Source organism: Ascaphus truei, chromosome 8 (genome assembly GCF_040206685.1).
Source record: "Ascaphus truei isolate aAscTru1 chromosome 8, aAscTru1.hap1, whole genome shotgun sequence".
In the NCBI taxonomy this organism is placed as follows: Eukaryota; Metazoa; Chordata; class Amphibia; order Anura; family Ascaphidae; genus Ascaphus; species Ascaphus truei.
Window position 1 is genome coordinate 55,584,236 of NC_134490.1, and position 17,176 is coordinate 55,601,411.

The 17,176-nt window shown below is 43.4% G+C and overlaps 2 protein-coding genes across 2 annotated transcripts; both read left to right on the top strand.

Moving 5' to 3' along the window:
- Positions 1-5,180, top strand: LOC142502176 (scavenger receptor cysteine-rich domain-containing protein DMBT1-like). The gene is made up of 6 exons (XM_075613051.1): positions 1-91; positions 504-563; positions 1,973-2,290; positions 2,497-2,526; positions 3,519-3,863; positions 5,014-5,180. The coding sequence occupies exons 1-6, from the start codon at positions 1-3 to the stop codon at positions 5,178-5,180; spliced, it is 1,011 nt and encodes a 336-aa protein (XP_075469166.1).
- Positions 5,181-9,377: 4,197 nt separating this feature from the next.
- On the top strand, positions 9,378-13,775 carry LOC142501767 (scavenger receptor cysteine-rich domain-containing protein DMBT1-like). Its single transcript, XM_075612135.1, has 5 exons — positions 9,378-9,456; positions 9,705-10,022; positions 11,081-11,234; positions 12,472-12,670; positions 13,435-13,775. Exons 1-4 carry the CDS (start codon positions 9,393-9,395, stop codon positions 12,647-12,649), a joined length of 714 nt encoding a protein of 237 aa, XP_075468250.1. The 5' UTR covers positions 9,378-9,392; the 3' UTR covers positions 12,650-12,670; positions 13,435-13,775.
- Positions 13,776-17,176: the final 3,401 nt, after the last annotated feature.

The window sequence follows — 17,176 nt, forward strand, 5'->3', positions numbered from 1 at the left end:
ATGGCTGATTACAATGTGAGTCCTGTGGTCAGAATGAGGAGTATGTGGGGCATGGTGCTGCTGGTGGCTGCAGCAGGACTGCTGAGAGCAGGTAATGTAATAATATAACAAGGAATAGTTACTTCCCCTCTCAAAGACATAGCTTTAAAAGATTGTTTTGCATAACTTCAATTCTTTATCCTGCGTATGTCACAGTTGGGCCACTTTTGGCAAGATCATGTGCAGCTGATGTGATCATTTGGTAACACACTGCCTGCTATGATTTTGAAGGTTTGCAGGAGCATAGTTCACCAGTGTGGTGATCAAGGCCATTGTTTCTTCAGATCTTATTGTGTGTTAAGACAAAGTAGGTTGCAAACAGACCAGTAACAGAATACAAATCCAGGACTGGATCATTACCCCTGTTCTGGTGTGGAGCCAGTTTGCAAGTATTTAGTATCTTTGGCTTGAACAAGTTTTTCTCTGTACCTTTTTGTGTAAATCAATTGTGCTGCCATCATTAGCTGAAGAGATTAACTGGACACCGAGTATCATAGAAATGTATTTATTTTTCACTGTGGAAAGTGATCATTTTTTCTAAGAAACTGATTTACACCAGGTGTGGGCAACTTCAGTCCTCAAGGGCCACCAACAGGTCAGGTTTTGAGGATATCCCTGCTTCAGCACAGGTCGCTTAATCAGACCCTTGGTTCAGCACAGATGGCGGTGTGCCATTGATCATTTGCAGCCTTCTGATATGTTGACTTGTATTTGTTCTGTTGAGGAGATGGGTTTGACAATCTAACCACTAAACTGGAATCATCTGGCACGCCATTTTGTTCTGATATCTGTCCACAACTGTTTGATCCTGTCCTGTTTTTGTTTTATTCTGTACTAATGCTTTTATTCAGGCCGGCAGCTAGTATCCACCCAGATTTATATATAAAAAAAGCACTGAGTGGATCTGTGGGCCATTTCTCTGGCAGAAAATGGGCTACAGGTGCTAAGCATGTAATACAATGACGTGTGGCAATTTGGAGCTGCAGAAGCCCATGTCCACTGTAGCAAACATCTGTAGCACATGTATGTTAAGTGAGCAGATTGTAACAAACCGGTTGTGTATGTTCACACAGTAAAAGCTGCATCAGCTGAGTGCGCTCTCACTGATTTGGTGTCAGTCTCAGATGTTAATGAAGTCTCGCTGATCTAAATTTCCAACAAAAGGCCATTTTTTTATTTTTTTTGCACCCAGAATCCACAGATATTACAAATCTGGAAATGGATGTTTTTTTACACATTAAAATATCTAAATAAAATCTTAACTAGATGCTGCATATGACATTTAAGGTTCTTGGCAATTTTGCATACTCAGTATGTTCACACACCAGCATATTAAAGCTGCAATCCAAGCTGCTGGTTTTTGTTTTTTATTATTTTAATTGTTTCCTTTTAATATGTGCATTAATACAGTCCACACAATGTATTTAGCCAAGTTGCTAATCAATCAGTTCTCCTGTGATCAATCAGCGAAAATTCAGCTCGGGGGTTCGCTAAATGGCTGTCAGTGTGGCAGAAGAGGACCCAAGATGCAAAGTTCTGTGGGGAAGATCATGTGACCAGACAGACACTAGATACAATTGGTGCACTACTAGAGAGAGGGCAGGACTCAAAAAGGAACGTGCTAGAGCCTGTCTCAGAAGAGGAAGGGGGTGTGACTAAATGGTTGCTATAGAAACAAATAATGCTTGTTACATTATAATACATTAAAAATGTCATTCAGAGTTCTCATAGTACAGAACTGATTTATTTAATTAAAAAAAAACACATGTAGGATATTGCTTTGTCTGCAGCTTTAATGGCAGATTTCCAATGCTTGACCCTTTCTTTCAGCACTACGGGGGTTACATGAACATTGCAGCTCAGGCTTCTCTTTGCTGCTACGTTTTTATAATAGAAATATAATAAATTGCATCTTTGCATGTTCTGTTCCCAGAGCCGCCCACTGAGCTGCGACTGTCTGATGGAGGGAGGCGCTGTGAAGGACGTGTCGAGGTGTATTACCTGGCTTCCTGGGGCACGGTGTGCGACAACCTCTGGGACCTGAATGATGCACAGGTTGTGTGCAGGCAGCTGGGCTGCGGAGCTGCTGTGTCTGCCCCAGGCTGGGCACATTTCGGGCCAGGGAATGGCAGCATTGTGATGAACGACATGAGCTGTGTTGGGAATGAGCCCGTTCTGTGGCAGTGCCCTCACCGAGGGGGCAACTGCAGTAGCTGTGACCACAACAAAGACGCCGGGGTTATTTGCACGGGTACTGTATGGCTATGCGGGATTTGCATTGTTATTCATATTGTGGGGGAGAGGGGCTATTTACCCTTTTGTGAGCTACAGGCCTGCAATGTGCTCCATGCTACAAAAACAGGACTAGCTGATCCCATTCTGCTTTGTGTCACACTGGCTGCTGGGTGTAGCTCCTGTATCTCACACGTCTGTATCTTTGTGTTCTCCCCCTTACAGAGCCTGAATCCTCAACCCCAGCCCCCACAGGTAAGAGACTTTCTTCTAATGTGTGAGAAACCCCATTAGGAATTTCTTACTTATTACCAGCATTGTAAGTGCAATGTTAGGGGGTGCGGAGTATCACTACTTTCTCTTATTTAATCTACAGCAGGGCTCTCAAATTCTGTCCTCAAGGGCCCACTTTTATGGATATCCCTTTTTCAGCACAGGTGGCTCTGTCAAAGACTGGGCCACTGATTGAGCCACACGTGCTGAATAGGGATATCCATAAAACCTGGACTGTTGGTAGCTCCTGTTGAATTGTTTGAAACCCCTGATCTACAGTATCACCTCAGAGTATAACTCTCGTTTTTTTGACAACTTGTTATTTTTCTATGGAATGAAAAATGGATCCTTACTAAGCATAAATATTGTGTATATCTGACTAAATTATGGTTGGCAAGACTTTCCCACAATGGTAAAAAAAATAGGCTTTTTTTTAAATGTACAGTTCCCTTTGTGTTTTTCAGACACTTCAACCAATAATTATGTCACTATAACCTTGACGTTGTCCCCCTTTGGTTTTTTTTTTCTTTTTTTTTTTTTTTCCCCCACCCAACTCCAAATCCACCAAACTGTTATACACACATACACACATACACACATACACACATACACACATACACACATACACACATACACACATACACACATACACACATACACACATACACACATACACACATACACACATACACACATACACACATACACACATACACACATACACACATACACACGTCACTAATGGGACAGATTTATTGATAGTCCAGTTGTCACGTTAATGTATCGCGTTCTCATCACGGCTGAACTCAATCCGCATGCGCTTGTTATTTCCTTACAGCACGCGTTGTTGTGTTTCGCATTATTTCTCCTTAACGCATATATTAATGGGTACAATGTCTACTGTAGCTGTGCTCCTCTCTCCATCCATCATTCCCTGCTATTAGTCTCAGACACATCTTTCCTTTTCCCAGCAGAATCGTCCTCCTCCCCATTGTTATCCAGTCCCCCAGCACCAGTGCGCCTGTCTGACGGAATAAGCAGGTGTGCAGGACGGGTGGAGGTGCTTCACCAGGGCACCTGGGGCACTGTGTGTGATGATCTCTGGGGTATGACGAATGCAGAGGTTGTGTGCAGGCAGTTGGGCTGCGGAGCGGCTAAATCTGCCCCGGGAGATGCACGTTTTGGACCAGGATCTGGACACATTCTGATGGATGACGTGATCTGCGCAGGACATGAGACCAGTCTGTGGCAGTGCCCTCACCGTAGTCAGGATTGTGGCAACTGCAATCACCATGAGGACGCTAGTGTCATCTGCACAGGTAATGTCAAACTGTTAGACCAGGGGTGGCCAACTCCAGTCCTCAAGGGCCACCAACAAGTCTAGTTATATCGTAGATGAGGTTGAAAAGACGTACGTCCAAGTTCAACCTATGCTAAATTTAGACAACAGATACTTTATCCTATATCTATACTTACGTATTGATCCAGAGGAAGGCAAACAAAAAACCAGAGTGAAATATCATCCAATGATCTCATAAAGGGAAAAATAAATCCCTCATGACTCCAAGAATTGGCAATCAGATCACTCCCTGGATCAGCATCCTTCCCATGTATACTTATTTGGTATATCCCTGTATACCCCCTTTTTTTTTTTTTTTTTTTTTTTTACAAATCTATTGTATCTGCCATCAGTCTCCGTAGGTAATGAATTCCACATTGTAACTGCCCTTACTGTAAAATAACCCTTTCCTTTGTTGCTGGTGAAATCTCCTTTCCTCCAACCTAAGTATTCAGAATATCTCTGCTTCAGCACAGGTGGCTCAATCAGAATACTTCTGATCTTGAAAACCTGACCTGTTGGTGGCCCTTCAGGACTGGAGTTGGCCACCCCTGTATTAGACCAACCTCTCACTGCCTGGTGACAGGATATATATGTATCTGCACACACACATATACACACACACATATACACACACATACATACACATACATACACATACATACACACACATACACACACATACACACATACACATACACATACACATACACATACACATACACATACACATACACATACACATACACATACACATACACATACACATACACATACACATACACATACACATACATTCAAATTTCTGTGTTGCAATATAATTAAGGTAAATATTATCCATAGATATCATGTTCCATGCACCTATTTAATAAACCTCATAGGCCAGTCTCTGACTTAGTGCAGAATAAATTATTAAATCAAACTTGTATACCCCATTGTTAAGGCCAACGTTCAATCATTTGTTTCTCTATCACTTATTGGTCTATAACTATAGATGAGCCTGTGCTGACTTTATAATACCACCAGGTGGCAGTGAGTGTTATAAAAGATACCGTTTGAACTGATTTTGTTTTTTTTTGTTTTTTTCAATTTGTTACTGTTTCTCTTACTCTGGTTCTCTTCTTCCACAGACTCCGTGCCCTCGCCATCCCCGCCTAATAGCTATGAGTGTATGTATCTTATTGTATCTGGCCAAGCGCACTATACTGACTCAGAAAAATACACTACCAACCCAAATGTACTTCAGGGTGCAAAGCCTTGGACCTGTAGACAGCCCAGTTCAGTGCACGGGCTATAAGGTGCCCACACAGCTCCTACATGGGGCCTGAGCTGTAATGGCTGGCTGGTTTTCAGTCACAAACCTCCATAGAAGTCTATGGGGATTTACGGCTGAACAACCTATATTTTATTTATTTATTTATTTATAAAATGTTTTACCAGGAAGTAATACAGTGAGATTAACCTCTCGTTTTCAAGTATGTCCTGAGCATAGAATTAAGACAAATAATACATGGTTACAAATACAGTTACATAAATGAACAAGGTATACATTGCATGCATAGTTAAAGAAAATATATATTATGGGCGTATGAAACAGTTACAGACCAGATTAAAGTGTGAGACAGCCTTAGATTTGAAAGAACTTAAACTGGTGGTGGATGTGAGAGTCTCTGGTAGGTTGTTCCAGTTTTGGGGTGCACGGTAAGAGAAGGAGGATCGGCTGGATACTTTGTTGAGCCTTGGGACCATGAACAGTCTTTTGGAGTCTGATCTCAGGTGATACTTGCTGCATGTGGTAGGGGTGAGGAGCTTGTTCAGGTAGCTGGGTAGCTTGCCCATGAAGAATTTAAAGGCAATACAGGAAAGGTGAACTTTGCGCCTAGACTCTAGTGATGACCAATCTAGTTCTTTGAGCATTTCGCAGTCATGTGTTGTAGTTGCATTGGAGAACAAAACGATAAATTGAATTGTAGAGGGTGTCAAGTTTGCTAAGGTGGCTTTGAGGTGCCGAGCCATATACTATGTCTCCATAGTCTATAATTGGCATTAGCATCTGCTGTGCGATACGCTTTCTGACCAGGAGACTTAGGGAGGATTTGTTCCTGTAAAGTACCCCTAGTTTGGCATAGGTCTTGGTTGTCAGGGTATCAATGTGCATCCCGAATGTTAAGTGGGAGTCAAACCATAAGCCCAGGTATTTAAAACTAGTAACAGGAGTTAGGCTAAGGCCCCGCTCCCAGAGTCAGCGCACCCGCACTGCTGACAGGCGGTGCGCTGAGATACACAGACCGCGATATGCGGTCTGTAGGGAGCGGGAGCCGGGCGGGTGGTGGGCCGTTTGACAGGGAGGGGGGGGCGTGGCATGAGCGGAGGGACCCGCTACTCTCCCCCCCCCCCCCCCCCTCCCTCCACGGACTCGGGCTGGAGCTGGAGCTTCGGTAAGTATTAAACACACACACACGCAGGCACTCATACATACATACACACACACACACACACACACACAGGCAGGCACTCATACACACACGCGCGCACACACAGGCAGGCACTCACGCACTCGGGCACACACATACACACACAGACAGGCACGCACACACACAGACACACACACAGAGAAAGGCACTCACCTGCTTTCACTCCACACTCCTCCCCGCTCCCCGAAGCCTCTCCTCCTCCCGAAGCCTCCCCTCCCCATTGGCTCACAGCCACAGACGTCACGCGTCAAAGCTAGAAAACACCATTCTCTGGTGTCTCCAGCGGCTGACGCGCGACAGCGTGTAGTCAGCTGTGCCGCCAGTGGGGACCGGGACCGGCTCGCGAGGATTCCCCTGCTGGTGGGGAACTCGCTACATTGCCGCCCGCGCCAACGAGCGCAGCGGGACCGAGGCCTTAGGGTGGTGTTAGTGTTGGTTGTAATCTGGAGCTGAGTCGCTGGAAGCTTTAAAAATTTAGTCTTGGTCCCAAATACCATTGTTACAGTCTTGTCAGTGTTTAAAAACAGTTTGTTTTGGGAAATCCAGTTTTCGAGTCTCAAAGTCAGACTGAAGTATGTGTTGAAGGTCAGAGAGGCTATGGCTGTGTGCATATAGGATTGTGTCGTCTACATACATGTGAATTGAGGCTTCCTTACAAGCTGTGGGAAGATCATTAATGAACACTGAGAAGAGTAGGGGCCCCAGAACAGAGCCTTGCGGGACACCACAGGTGATATCCAGGGGGTTGGAGTTAGAGCCTGAGATGGACACATGTTGGGATCTACCTGATAGGTAGGACTGAAACCAGTTTAAAGCATGCTTCCCTATTCCAGAGCTCTGGAGTTTGTTGAGCAAGATAGCATGATCAACAGTATCAAAAGCCTTTGCAAAATCTAGGAATACTGCACCAGTGAGTTGTCCCTGTTCCATTCCACACTGGATTTCATTGCAAAGTTTTAGCAGGGTAGTTACGGTGGAGTGTTTGGGACGAAAGCCAGATTGGAATTGGCTAGGGAAATTTGTCTTGGTGTAGAAATCGCTTAATTGGGAGTGGACACATTTTTCCATTACTTTGGATAGAATTGGGAGAAGTGAGATTGGCCTGTAGTTTGAGACAGTGTTTTTGTCCCCACTTTTGAAGATTGGGACAACTCTGGCAGTTTTCCAAGTCTTAGGGATATGGCCTGCAGACAGGATAGAGTTTACTATGGACGCAATTGGTTTGGCAATGGCTGGGGCACCAAGTCGTAGGAACCTAGATTGTAGTAAATCGGGTCCGCATTGGCTGCTTAGTTTTAGTTTGAGGAGCGCTTGTGTAATCTCCTCTTCAGATACTGGGCCAAATTGAAAATTGTGGGCAGTGTTGGGAGGGGGTGGGACTATAGGGGTACTCCCAGGGTTAGATTCAGATTTGTGATTTGGGCTGCGTTTCGCTAATAAGTTAGTGGCACACCCCACAAAGAAGTTATCTCTTCTATATAGAAGTTACTGTTTCTCTTACTCTGGTTCTCTTCTTCCACAGACTCCGTGCCCTCGCCATCAACGCGTAATATCTATGAGTGTATGTATCTTATTGTATCTGGCCAAGCGCACTATACTGACTCAGAAAAATACACTACCAACCCAAATGTACTTCAGGGTGCAAAGCCTTGGACCTGTAGACAGCCCAGTTCAGTGCACGGGCTATAAGGTGCCCACACAGCTCCTACATGGGGCCTGAGCTGTAATGGCTGGCTGGTTTTCAGTCAAAAACCTCCATAGAAGTCTATGGGGATTTTCAGCTGAACAACCTATATAGAAGTTACCTCTTAGTATGGTATCTCAAAGTTACACTTGTTGGCCAAAAATAATGCCATATTGGCAACATCATTTGTATATTTATGATGGCATCTTATGTGACACGTCTATGCTTGTACCATTGTATCCTCTGGTGTTAATCAAACACCTTCAGAACTATGAATAATGTCCTAAAAGGATAATGGATGAATAAAGTGGTGATCAACTCCAGTCCTCACGCCCCCCAACAGGTCAGGTTTTTAGGCGATCCCAGCTTCAGCACATGTGGCTCAATTAGAGGCTCAGTCAATTTGAGCCACCTGTGCTGAAACTGGGATATCCTGAAACCCGGACCTGTTTAAGGGGGGGTGGGGGAGTTGATGAGCACCCCTGCATTATTACACTGACACTGATTTTTGCCCCTTTTACCGAATGATTCTACCAGCGTAATGGGAATAACTGCAGGGGGCTGCGGGGAAATTCTAGTTCAGTCAGTCAGCAAATGTAGAGGATAATGGCAGTCTGAACCTGGGGCTTTTTCTTGTAATTCCTGAACACATTACATTTATCTAGGAGTTTAGTTCCCAAAGTATACTTTAACATTGCCATAGGAAAGCTGTTGGCGGGCCTGATAAACCTTTATGCACATTGTGGACCGTAAATAAGGCCCTTTGTGTGATTCAGTGTTGTGGGGGTTGTTTGGATATTGGCCAACAATCTCTGTTCAGCCCTGTCAATAACGAACTCTTCTGTATTGGCAGAATTTATCCTATAGTCCAAAAGGTCAGGATTGTGGAGGTTTTATGAGAAAATGTCAGCATTCAGAAGCTCCTACCCCCCCACACAGCTGTGCCCAAAACTGACACCCCACACAACTCTTACGGTCAGTGGAGATTTTCACACACATGGAGCATTATTTTGCTTTTAAAGTGGAGCAAGAGAATGATGATCTACATCTGTTATGTAAGAGGGGTGTATAATCCAACACTTTATAAGAGAACAATCCCTGATTACATGTAAACTAGCTATTGTCTTTCACTCTTCCTTTCAAATCCAACATCTCCCCATTAGGCTAGGTCCCCAGTGGCCACGGCATGGCCCGTGATGGCCGTGCGTGACGCAAACCAGGTACAGCCTCTAATGGGCAGGCGCCAGTATGTGTAAGAACGCTCACATCACGATGGCGTGTCCGCTGGCAGGGAAGACAACGCGATCACGTGGTCGGCGGACAGCCAATGGAAGGGCAGATATGCCCCATCATGGCTGCACCTCCTGCACATTCCATCGCTCCTCTTCAGACCGCAGATCGCGTTTTTTTTCTGTGTACGCACCGCAAAGCGCACATGCAGCAGTAAACACGGCCGTGGAAGCATTGAGGTGCTGCTATGAATAAATAAATGGTCCCCATCTCTTGCACTCTTGTACAGAAGATTTAAAAACTTGATAGGTTGTTTACTGCCATTAGGTGTTTACCCTCTGGTTTGGTTTTGGGGGGGGGGGGGGGGGGGCTGTGCCCCTATGCATATCATGAATTTCCCATCTGGTCTTAACTCCTGTTTTTGTTCCTTCAGTTGGGGTATTTGTTGCTGTCCAGCTGGTGAATGGGGGGGATGACTGTGCAGGTCGTGTTGAGATCTCTAAAGCTCTCATCTTGACGAGGGTGTGTGAGAAGGGCTTCAGCATGAAGGCAGCGGAAGTGGCGTGCAGGCAAATGGGCTGTGGGACTCCCATTGCCCTCCCCAAGACCGCGTTATTCGGGAAAGGAAACGGCGCCGCCTTTGAGGACGTGTCTTGTAGGGGGAATGAAGCCAGCCTGACGGACTGCTCCCTAACATACACATTTCTGCAAGACTGCACTCACGCACAAGATGCTGGACTTATCTGCTCTGGTGAGCAGGCACTACTGCAGTTGGGCACTTATTTGGATAATGTCTTATATTTGTGCTACATCTGTTGCTCTTGACAGGCTCCAGTCCTCAAGCCCCCCCCAACAGGTCAGGTTTTCAGGCTATCCCAGCTTCAGCACAGATGGCTCAATCAGAGGCTCAGTCTTGGACTGAGCCTCTGATTGAGCTACTTGTGCTGAAGTAGAGACTGATTGAGCCACCTGTGCTGAATCTGGGATATCCTGAGAACCTGGGAAGGAGGGGGATGCTTGAGCACTGGAGTTAAGCAACCGTGATCTAAGTGGTAGTTTTTTATTTGTATGTAAAACGAAATATATTAGAGATAGTGGTACCCAGGGAAGATGTATGAGCCTCTGGTGTAAGATGAAGTTTAAAATGCTTAATCGGACTCCCCAACCACCAGTGTATTCTGTATGTGGCTCGAGTCTAGATAGAAATATAGGTGGAACATATGGACACAAAACGATGCCCCCAAGTGCAACAGGGCGATACTTCATTAAGTCTTCAGACGCCAACACTGAACATTCACCACGAGACAATTAGCTGGTTTCCTACAGTGCACATCTCATTGCAACCCTGATTGCACAGTGTTCTGCTCCATGCATATTACCACCCTACTGACCACCTACTTTCCCAGCTGCTACCAAGGGTTGATATACTTCTCCCGGAGTTAAGATCCTGTAAATAACTTTACGGTACAATTTTGCTTCCTCCAGCACAGGTAACCATCCTAAAAAACAAACTTTTGTTTTGGATACTGTTTATTTCCATCAGGGACTTTAATGGGGTGCAAAGCTATAGAGGTCCCTCTTTGGTGCACCTGTTCTTGCCAGAGGGCAATGAGGAAAAGGAAGAAAGCGGGTGGGCACTTTGCCTGTGCAAGATCTTGCTCTTCACACAAAGGAGCAGTGAGAGGAAATCAAATTCCTCCTATATTTCATCTTACCAAATTGTTCTACATCGACTTCAAAGGGCTCAATTGTGTGTGTGTCAGGGGCTGGGGACTGTTTTGTGGGTGCTAGATACCTGTCTCTTTTTAGGAGCATCATCCAAATGTAACAGGGTCCTCACCGATGCGTCTGGTTCCCTGTCCAGTCCATACCGTTCTCCCTACAGCGACAGCGGCTCTTTCTGCATCTGGCAAATCCAAGTGGGAGAATCCTCTAGGGTGGAATTGGACCTCGCAGTTGTGGGGTGAGTATGAGTGTAAATATCTGATACTGGCTGTCCCTGAGGGGCCTGTAATGTGCTGTGGGCCCCTCTGGCCTCCCATAAGGGGTTCATATACAAATATGCAAGTGTTTCCTGTAACGCCTGTCTTTTTAACTTTCATTTTTTATAAATGTTATTTAAAGGGATTAAAATCAGACTGTATAAATCATAAGAATTTAATATTCCTTTAAAGCCCTTTACAATTCATGCTAAAAATATAAATCTGTAGCTGCCTCTGTACGGAAGGCCTTCAACACATCAGGGTCTGTATATCCTATATCTATCATGGGGAAAGTAGTACAATTGTGGGGCAAAACAAACTGCACCAGATATATGAAATGAACAAAATCCTATTGATTTCAGTGGGGTTCTGTTTTCTTGTCCTCGGGACATCACTTTTTGCTCTGGTGCATTTGCCTGAATGCATTTCAATTTCACCAACTGGTGGTGTTGGCTGTTTGCTTGTCTGAGCACAACATCCAGACCACTGTCTATCATAAACTTTCACCTTCTTAGTATCGCTCAAATTCAGACACAATCATGTACTGATGCCCAGCAGCAGGCCTCTGCATTAAGCAGTGGGTTCAAAGTCTATATGATCCATAAAGACTAAGGGTAGGCACATATACTTGTATTGGTTTGGTTCTGGTTTTGGATATGTTTCAAATTATGGTAAATACTCAAATATGCAGGACAATGCTACAATAGCATAATAAAGTGTGAAGAATGCTTACAAATATAAAATCCTAAAAACAAACTAAATTCTTTACATTTTTCAGTTATAATAGTAAAAAACAATCTATAAGGGAGTCTCCATACATTGTTTCCGTAAGTTTTATACAGATGTGCACTTGGCCTGGGTCATTTCGGGGTTTTTGTTTTACATATTTGCTGAGGGATTTAGTTTTAGACTGAATTATCTTCACTGCTTTCACCCTTTTTAAGTGATGTGAGGAACTTTTCTACCTATAGTACCTTCCTAAAATCCTCAACTCTTTCCAATCCTAGAAATGTCGGCCTTTAATAACCTCAATTGAGTGACCGCATTTAAAATGTGTAGAATTAAAGCAAACCCATTTAGAAGGTGAGCCCTACAGGGAGAGGGTGACCTTTTACTTGTCCGTCTTGGAATCTTGCTAAATCGTTAGACTATATGTAATTTCTCATTAAGCTTTACCATGCTGCTTTATTCTTACTGCACCTGCTATCCCTTCCTTAGACAGAAGCGCTCCTGCGACTCAGGATTTGTAGCTGTATTTGATGGGACTCTTCAGATGCCTCAACTTGGCAAGCTCTGCGGGAAAACCCGCCGCACCTTCACCTCTTCCTCTAACATTATGGGTGTCCTATACTCCAGTACTGGAGCCACTTTCCATGCAACGTACCGCTCTGTGTAACCAGAAGTGCAAGCGTCTTGTGTAAGTGTTCCCATATATTATTTATTAATACCCCTCTCTCTTTCAAGAGATCATTATTAGTTAGTGTGCAAATGTTATATGGTGATATACGTAACATACAAAAATGTACATCAAATCATACTGATATATTGGCTGAAGAGTTTGCTCCCCATAGGAATTAATAACTTAATGAGCTGCCTGTAATGTAGTATAGTGCCATGGCACTATACTACATGTTGTATAATTTAAAAAAAAAAAAAGCATTGTAAGGGCTGGGTTACCACTGGGTAATGTCAGTTTGAGGGCAGACTCTAGTGCCTTAAATTCACAGGAATTCACATTTTAGTACCATCCTAACAGGGCGTTAAATTTATACATGTAATGCAGGGTCCTTTTTCCTCCATGTAATTTTGGATGATAACGAAAAAAACATATAGAATGTCCTGAACATGCTGTAGTCTAATGGCATGAGTATGAAAACAGTGCCAATAGTTAATGAGCCGAATGAATGTATTGTAGCTGGGTGCAACCAAGAACTACAGGGGTCATTCTGCTACAGGGGTCATTCTGCAACACTGGACTCTCCTGTTGGTTATTGCTGAAGTTGGAGAAAGGAGTGGGGTTTGGCAAAACTTGAACTTTAGATTGTAGACCAGGCAAGCAAACGTTTTAAGACTGGGTATTTATTTTCCAAGATACTGTAATTATATAGATAAGGTTGATCTCCCCAGGAAAATGAAATCCTGCAACCTGCTTGGTTAACAAACTTTTCCTTCTCTCTGCAGACTGTCAAACAGTTGGCACAGCTGTTGTCTGGACAGTTGTATAGTATTTTGCTAGTCTTCTGTTCAGAGAAGAGGTACCTATCATCCATGGATTGGACACATGCTGTGCAATTGTCCTACAGACACAATAACCAACCCCTGCCTGAAAGACCTGTGGATAACTACTCATTAACGTGTTCATTGCTGCATTTTCTCAACTTGCTGTGGCATAAGAACTGTTCTAGAATGGTCATGCAAACTCTGGCATAATTCTACGTCTTTGGTGATCTGAAATCATACTGGTGATTTTCTGAATCTCTGTACTCTTCATGCTGTGTCAATAAAAGTACAATCTACTTCTATAGTTTGTGTGGCGTCATTACGTAATCTGGTTTAAACGTACCAGGGGCACAACACAGAGGCTAGTCTTCCAGAATCTTTGGTGGTAAAGAGATCCAATTCAACAATAAGGGAGAGGGATTAACCAGCTGTTTTGTCTTGACACAACTTTTTCTATAAAGGAGGTAAACATGTAGCTTGGCTTTGTTTTTGTAGATCTGTAGCACTAATATTTAACTGATCTCCCACTGTGTCTTTATGTTCCCAGTCAAAATAAGAAGTCATTCATTTATTTGTCCTCCATGGTATGTCTCCACACGACTAAAGATCGGCTAAACAAAGTTCATACATGTACACAGGGTGAGGATAACTTTAAAGCGGCAATCACAGATGGTGAATTATCTTTATACAGCTCAACCCCCTTATAACGCTGTGCTTGGGGTCCAAAGAATCACATTGCGTTATAAGCGGATTGCGTTTATTGTACAATGCATACAATTGTACATTTAAGTATTTAAGATGCCAATAATCATGTTGTAAAGTGTTCATAAATACGAAAATTGGGAGCAATGCGTGCATCGTGTTTTTATAAGCGGATTCACGTCGTAACGGATCGTGTTATAACAGGGTTGAGCTGTGTGTTTTTTTTTTTTTTTTTTTTTTTTTTTTAGCATTTGAAGCAGGGGTCCTCAGAGCTGAGCCCCATTCATTTCAGGGACTCACTGGAGGAAGGGGGTGCTGGTAGCTTATCCGGCTTGCTAGCAGGGTTCATGTAATGGAGGAGTTTTAAAACTGCAGTGCAGGCCAATAGGAAGCTGTGGCATCATCCAGTTTGGCTTTCTATTGGTCTGTGGGGGCTTTAAGCTTTGCAATACGAGCACGCTCTTGGAGGTCTATATCTTGGGAAGCAGGGGGTTCCTGGAGTGGAAATTAATGTTTCGGCTATGGAGACCCTTTGTTTCAAACCTATATTGAACTAATCAAGGTGCCAAATATTTAATTTTTTTTAAATTTATTTCGAATTCATTGGAACATAAGTGGGAGGTTTTTTTTGTTTGTTTTTTTTTGTGCGCGAGGTTGTATGACTGGTAAAAAGATTGATTTTCCTGGGCTGTTGCAAGAGCAGATCGCTACAAAACAAAAGATCACTCTCCTAGTACAGTAGTTACTACTGCCGTAATGTAGTAGGACAGATAAATGAATACTGACCTAAAATAACAATCCATAAAGATCTAGACAAAGGCTGCAGATATCAGAAAGATAGTGAGCAGAGACCAATGCTATGGAAACCAGATACATGGATATTCAAGCTGCTTCCTAAAATAAACCATATCGCTAGCACTGAATACAATAATATGATCTGCATAAATAGACTTGTGGAGAATGGGAATCTGTAACCAAAGGAGGTGAAAATACATGAGATACAGGGACATTGAAATGACCATGCTACACAACAGAATTTAAACATCTCCACTTTGCACTGTAGCTGTGCAGTAAACTTCATGTTTATGATGTCGATTTGATTCTTGGATGTCACTTTGAAGTTCTGGCTTGTATGGTTTCTTATCCCCTTAGGCATTCATACAGTATGAAAGAACTGCCCATCGTGGACTTGATTAAAAACAATCATGTTTACACAGCTGTGTAAAGCCTCTCCCTTCTAATCTAATACCTGTACATGTGACGAGTACAAAACATGGTGAAAGATACATTTTGGGTGTAGAGCAGCAAAGAACAGAAGGGCAAGTGAGTCAAAGCGTCTTCTGCCTTTAAACTGCTCCCCCAAAGTTGGGGATTGATACCAGTTGTGTACAAGCTATGAAAGTTCCTGTACAAACAATGTTTGTTTTTAAGCCTTTCCATAATGGCTTTCCAATGGGAAACACAATCTGAAAAGAATCTAATATTTAGAACCAGTAAAGCTATTGAACTAGAAATGGGGAAATTGGTTAAGCCCCTACTCAATGTGGTAAAAAGTGGGGTTACACACTCGCCATTCAAATTAATGGAAATGAATGCATTGCTATGTATATAATCACTGTGCTTCTCACCATAAGTATAGCTCAGTGTGGAGGGATGTTGAATGAAGTGGCTTTGGAAGGCACGCCACTCCTGGAGTAGGACATTTAAAATATCAAGCCAAGTTAAATTATTCTTTTGAAGTGTCTTCCACATTAAAAGGGAAGTCATCTGTAAATCACCAAATATAATTGTAAAAATGTGGACATTCTGGGCCTGCCCACTTTTATTGGCGGCAGGCACAGTTGCAATTCCAATACATAATCTATCCCTAATAATAAAGAAAATTACGAGGGGCCTGGGCGTGGAGTGGGAAAGTCGCAGAAGATTAGTTTTAAGAGTGGGAAAAAAGCCTTTAAAACAATTAAAGAATAAAAAGCTACCCAACCATCGGGGCGGACTGGCCCCTCTCTGCAAACAATATTGCAAGCACTCTGGTGAGCCTCTTCGGACCCCAACCACCGGAGACCCTGCTCCCTCCCCCCCTCCGTCCTAATTTCTATGATGGCCGTCGGAACCGCGCATGTCAAATAGAGAGGACGTAGAAACCTCAAAGCCGTTACGGAAACCTTGCATGAACACAAGGTGTGACATACAAATGGAGTTTTCCTTTCCGTCTCGTGCTCAAAAATGGTCAACTATATGCAATAAAAGAAATGGCAGAGGCGCACAAGCTGATGAAGAAGTTGGATATCCAGACAACAAAATTTCAGCGACCCTCTGACGACTCTGCTGAAGGGAGAATGAAGCAAGTGCCTTGGACAACAGTAGGCCCAAAAAATAAAACTCCACGATCAGACGCACGTTCAAAGTGAACAGAACTTTGAGGTTGCGGAGATGAATATGACCATCTCGCTAGATGAAGAAACAGCTGTAACCAACTGAGATGTTCCAGATATGGAACAATAGTGAACTGTGGGACATCTGGATACATGGACTGTTACGAGCAAAACTATTTAATATGTTTAATACTTAATAGTCTATAGCAAGAGTGTTAGGTGATGTTTTGGGTAGATATGTAACTAACTGGTGCAGATGGATGAAGAAGCAACACAGCAAGCTTACAGCGAACTAAATCAGACTGTATGGATCTGCACCATAGATATGTATGATAATAGGAACATTGCATTGTCATGACAGAGAGGATTTGGCCCGGGATTAAAGGGGTTACACCACCTTTGGCCACCCTCTACTCTCATCAGGGAAGCAAGGGGTTAACTGGACTGAGGTCCAGTAATGTGTTTTGCCTTGCTTCAATATCCAAATGTTTATCCCCCTGTGTAAATGTATTGTGTTATCCTGGTGTTTGCACTCACACATACACTAGGGTTGATGTTAAAATAGTGATTATAGCCCTTTGTGTAATTTTCCCGCCTTTTCAGGCTCCATTTTGCAGCCGTCCATA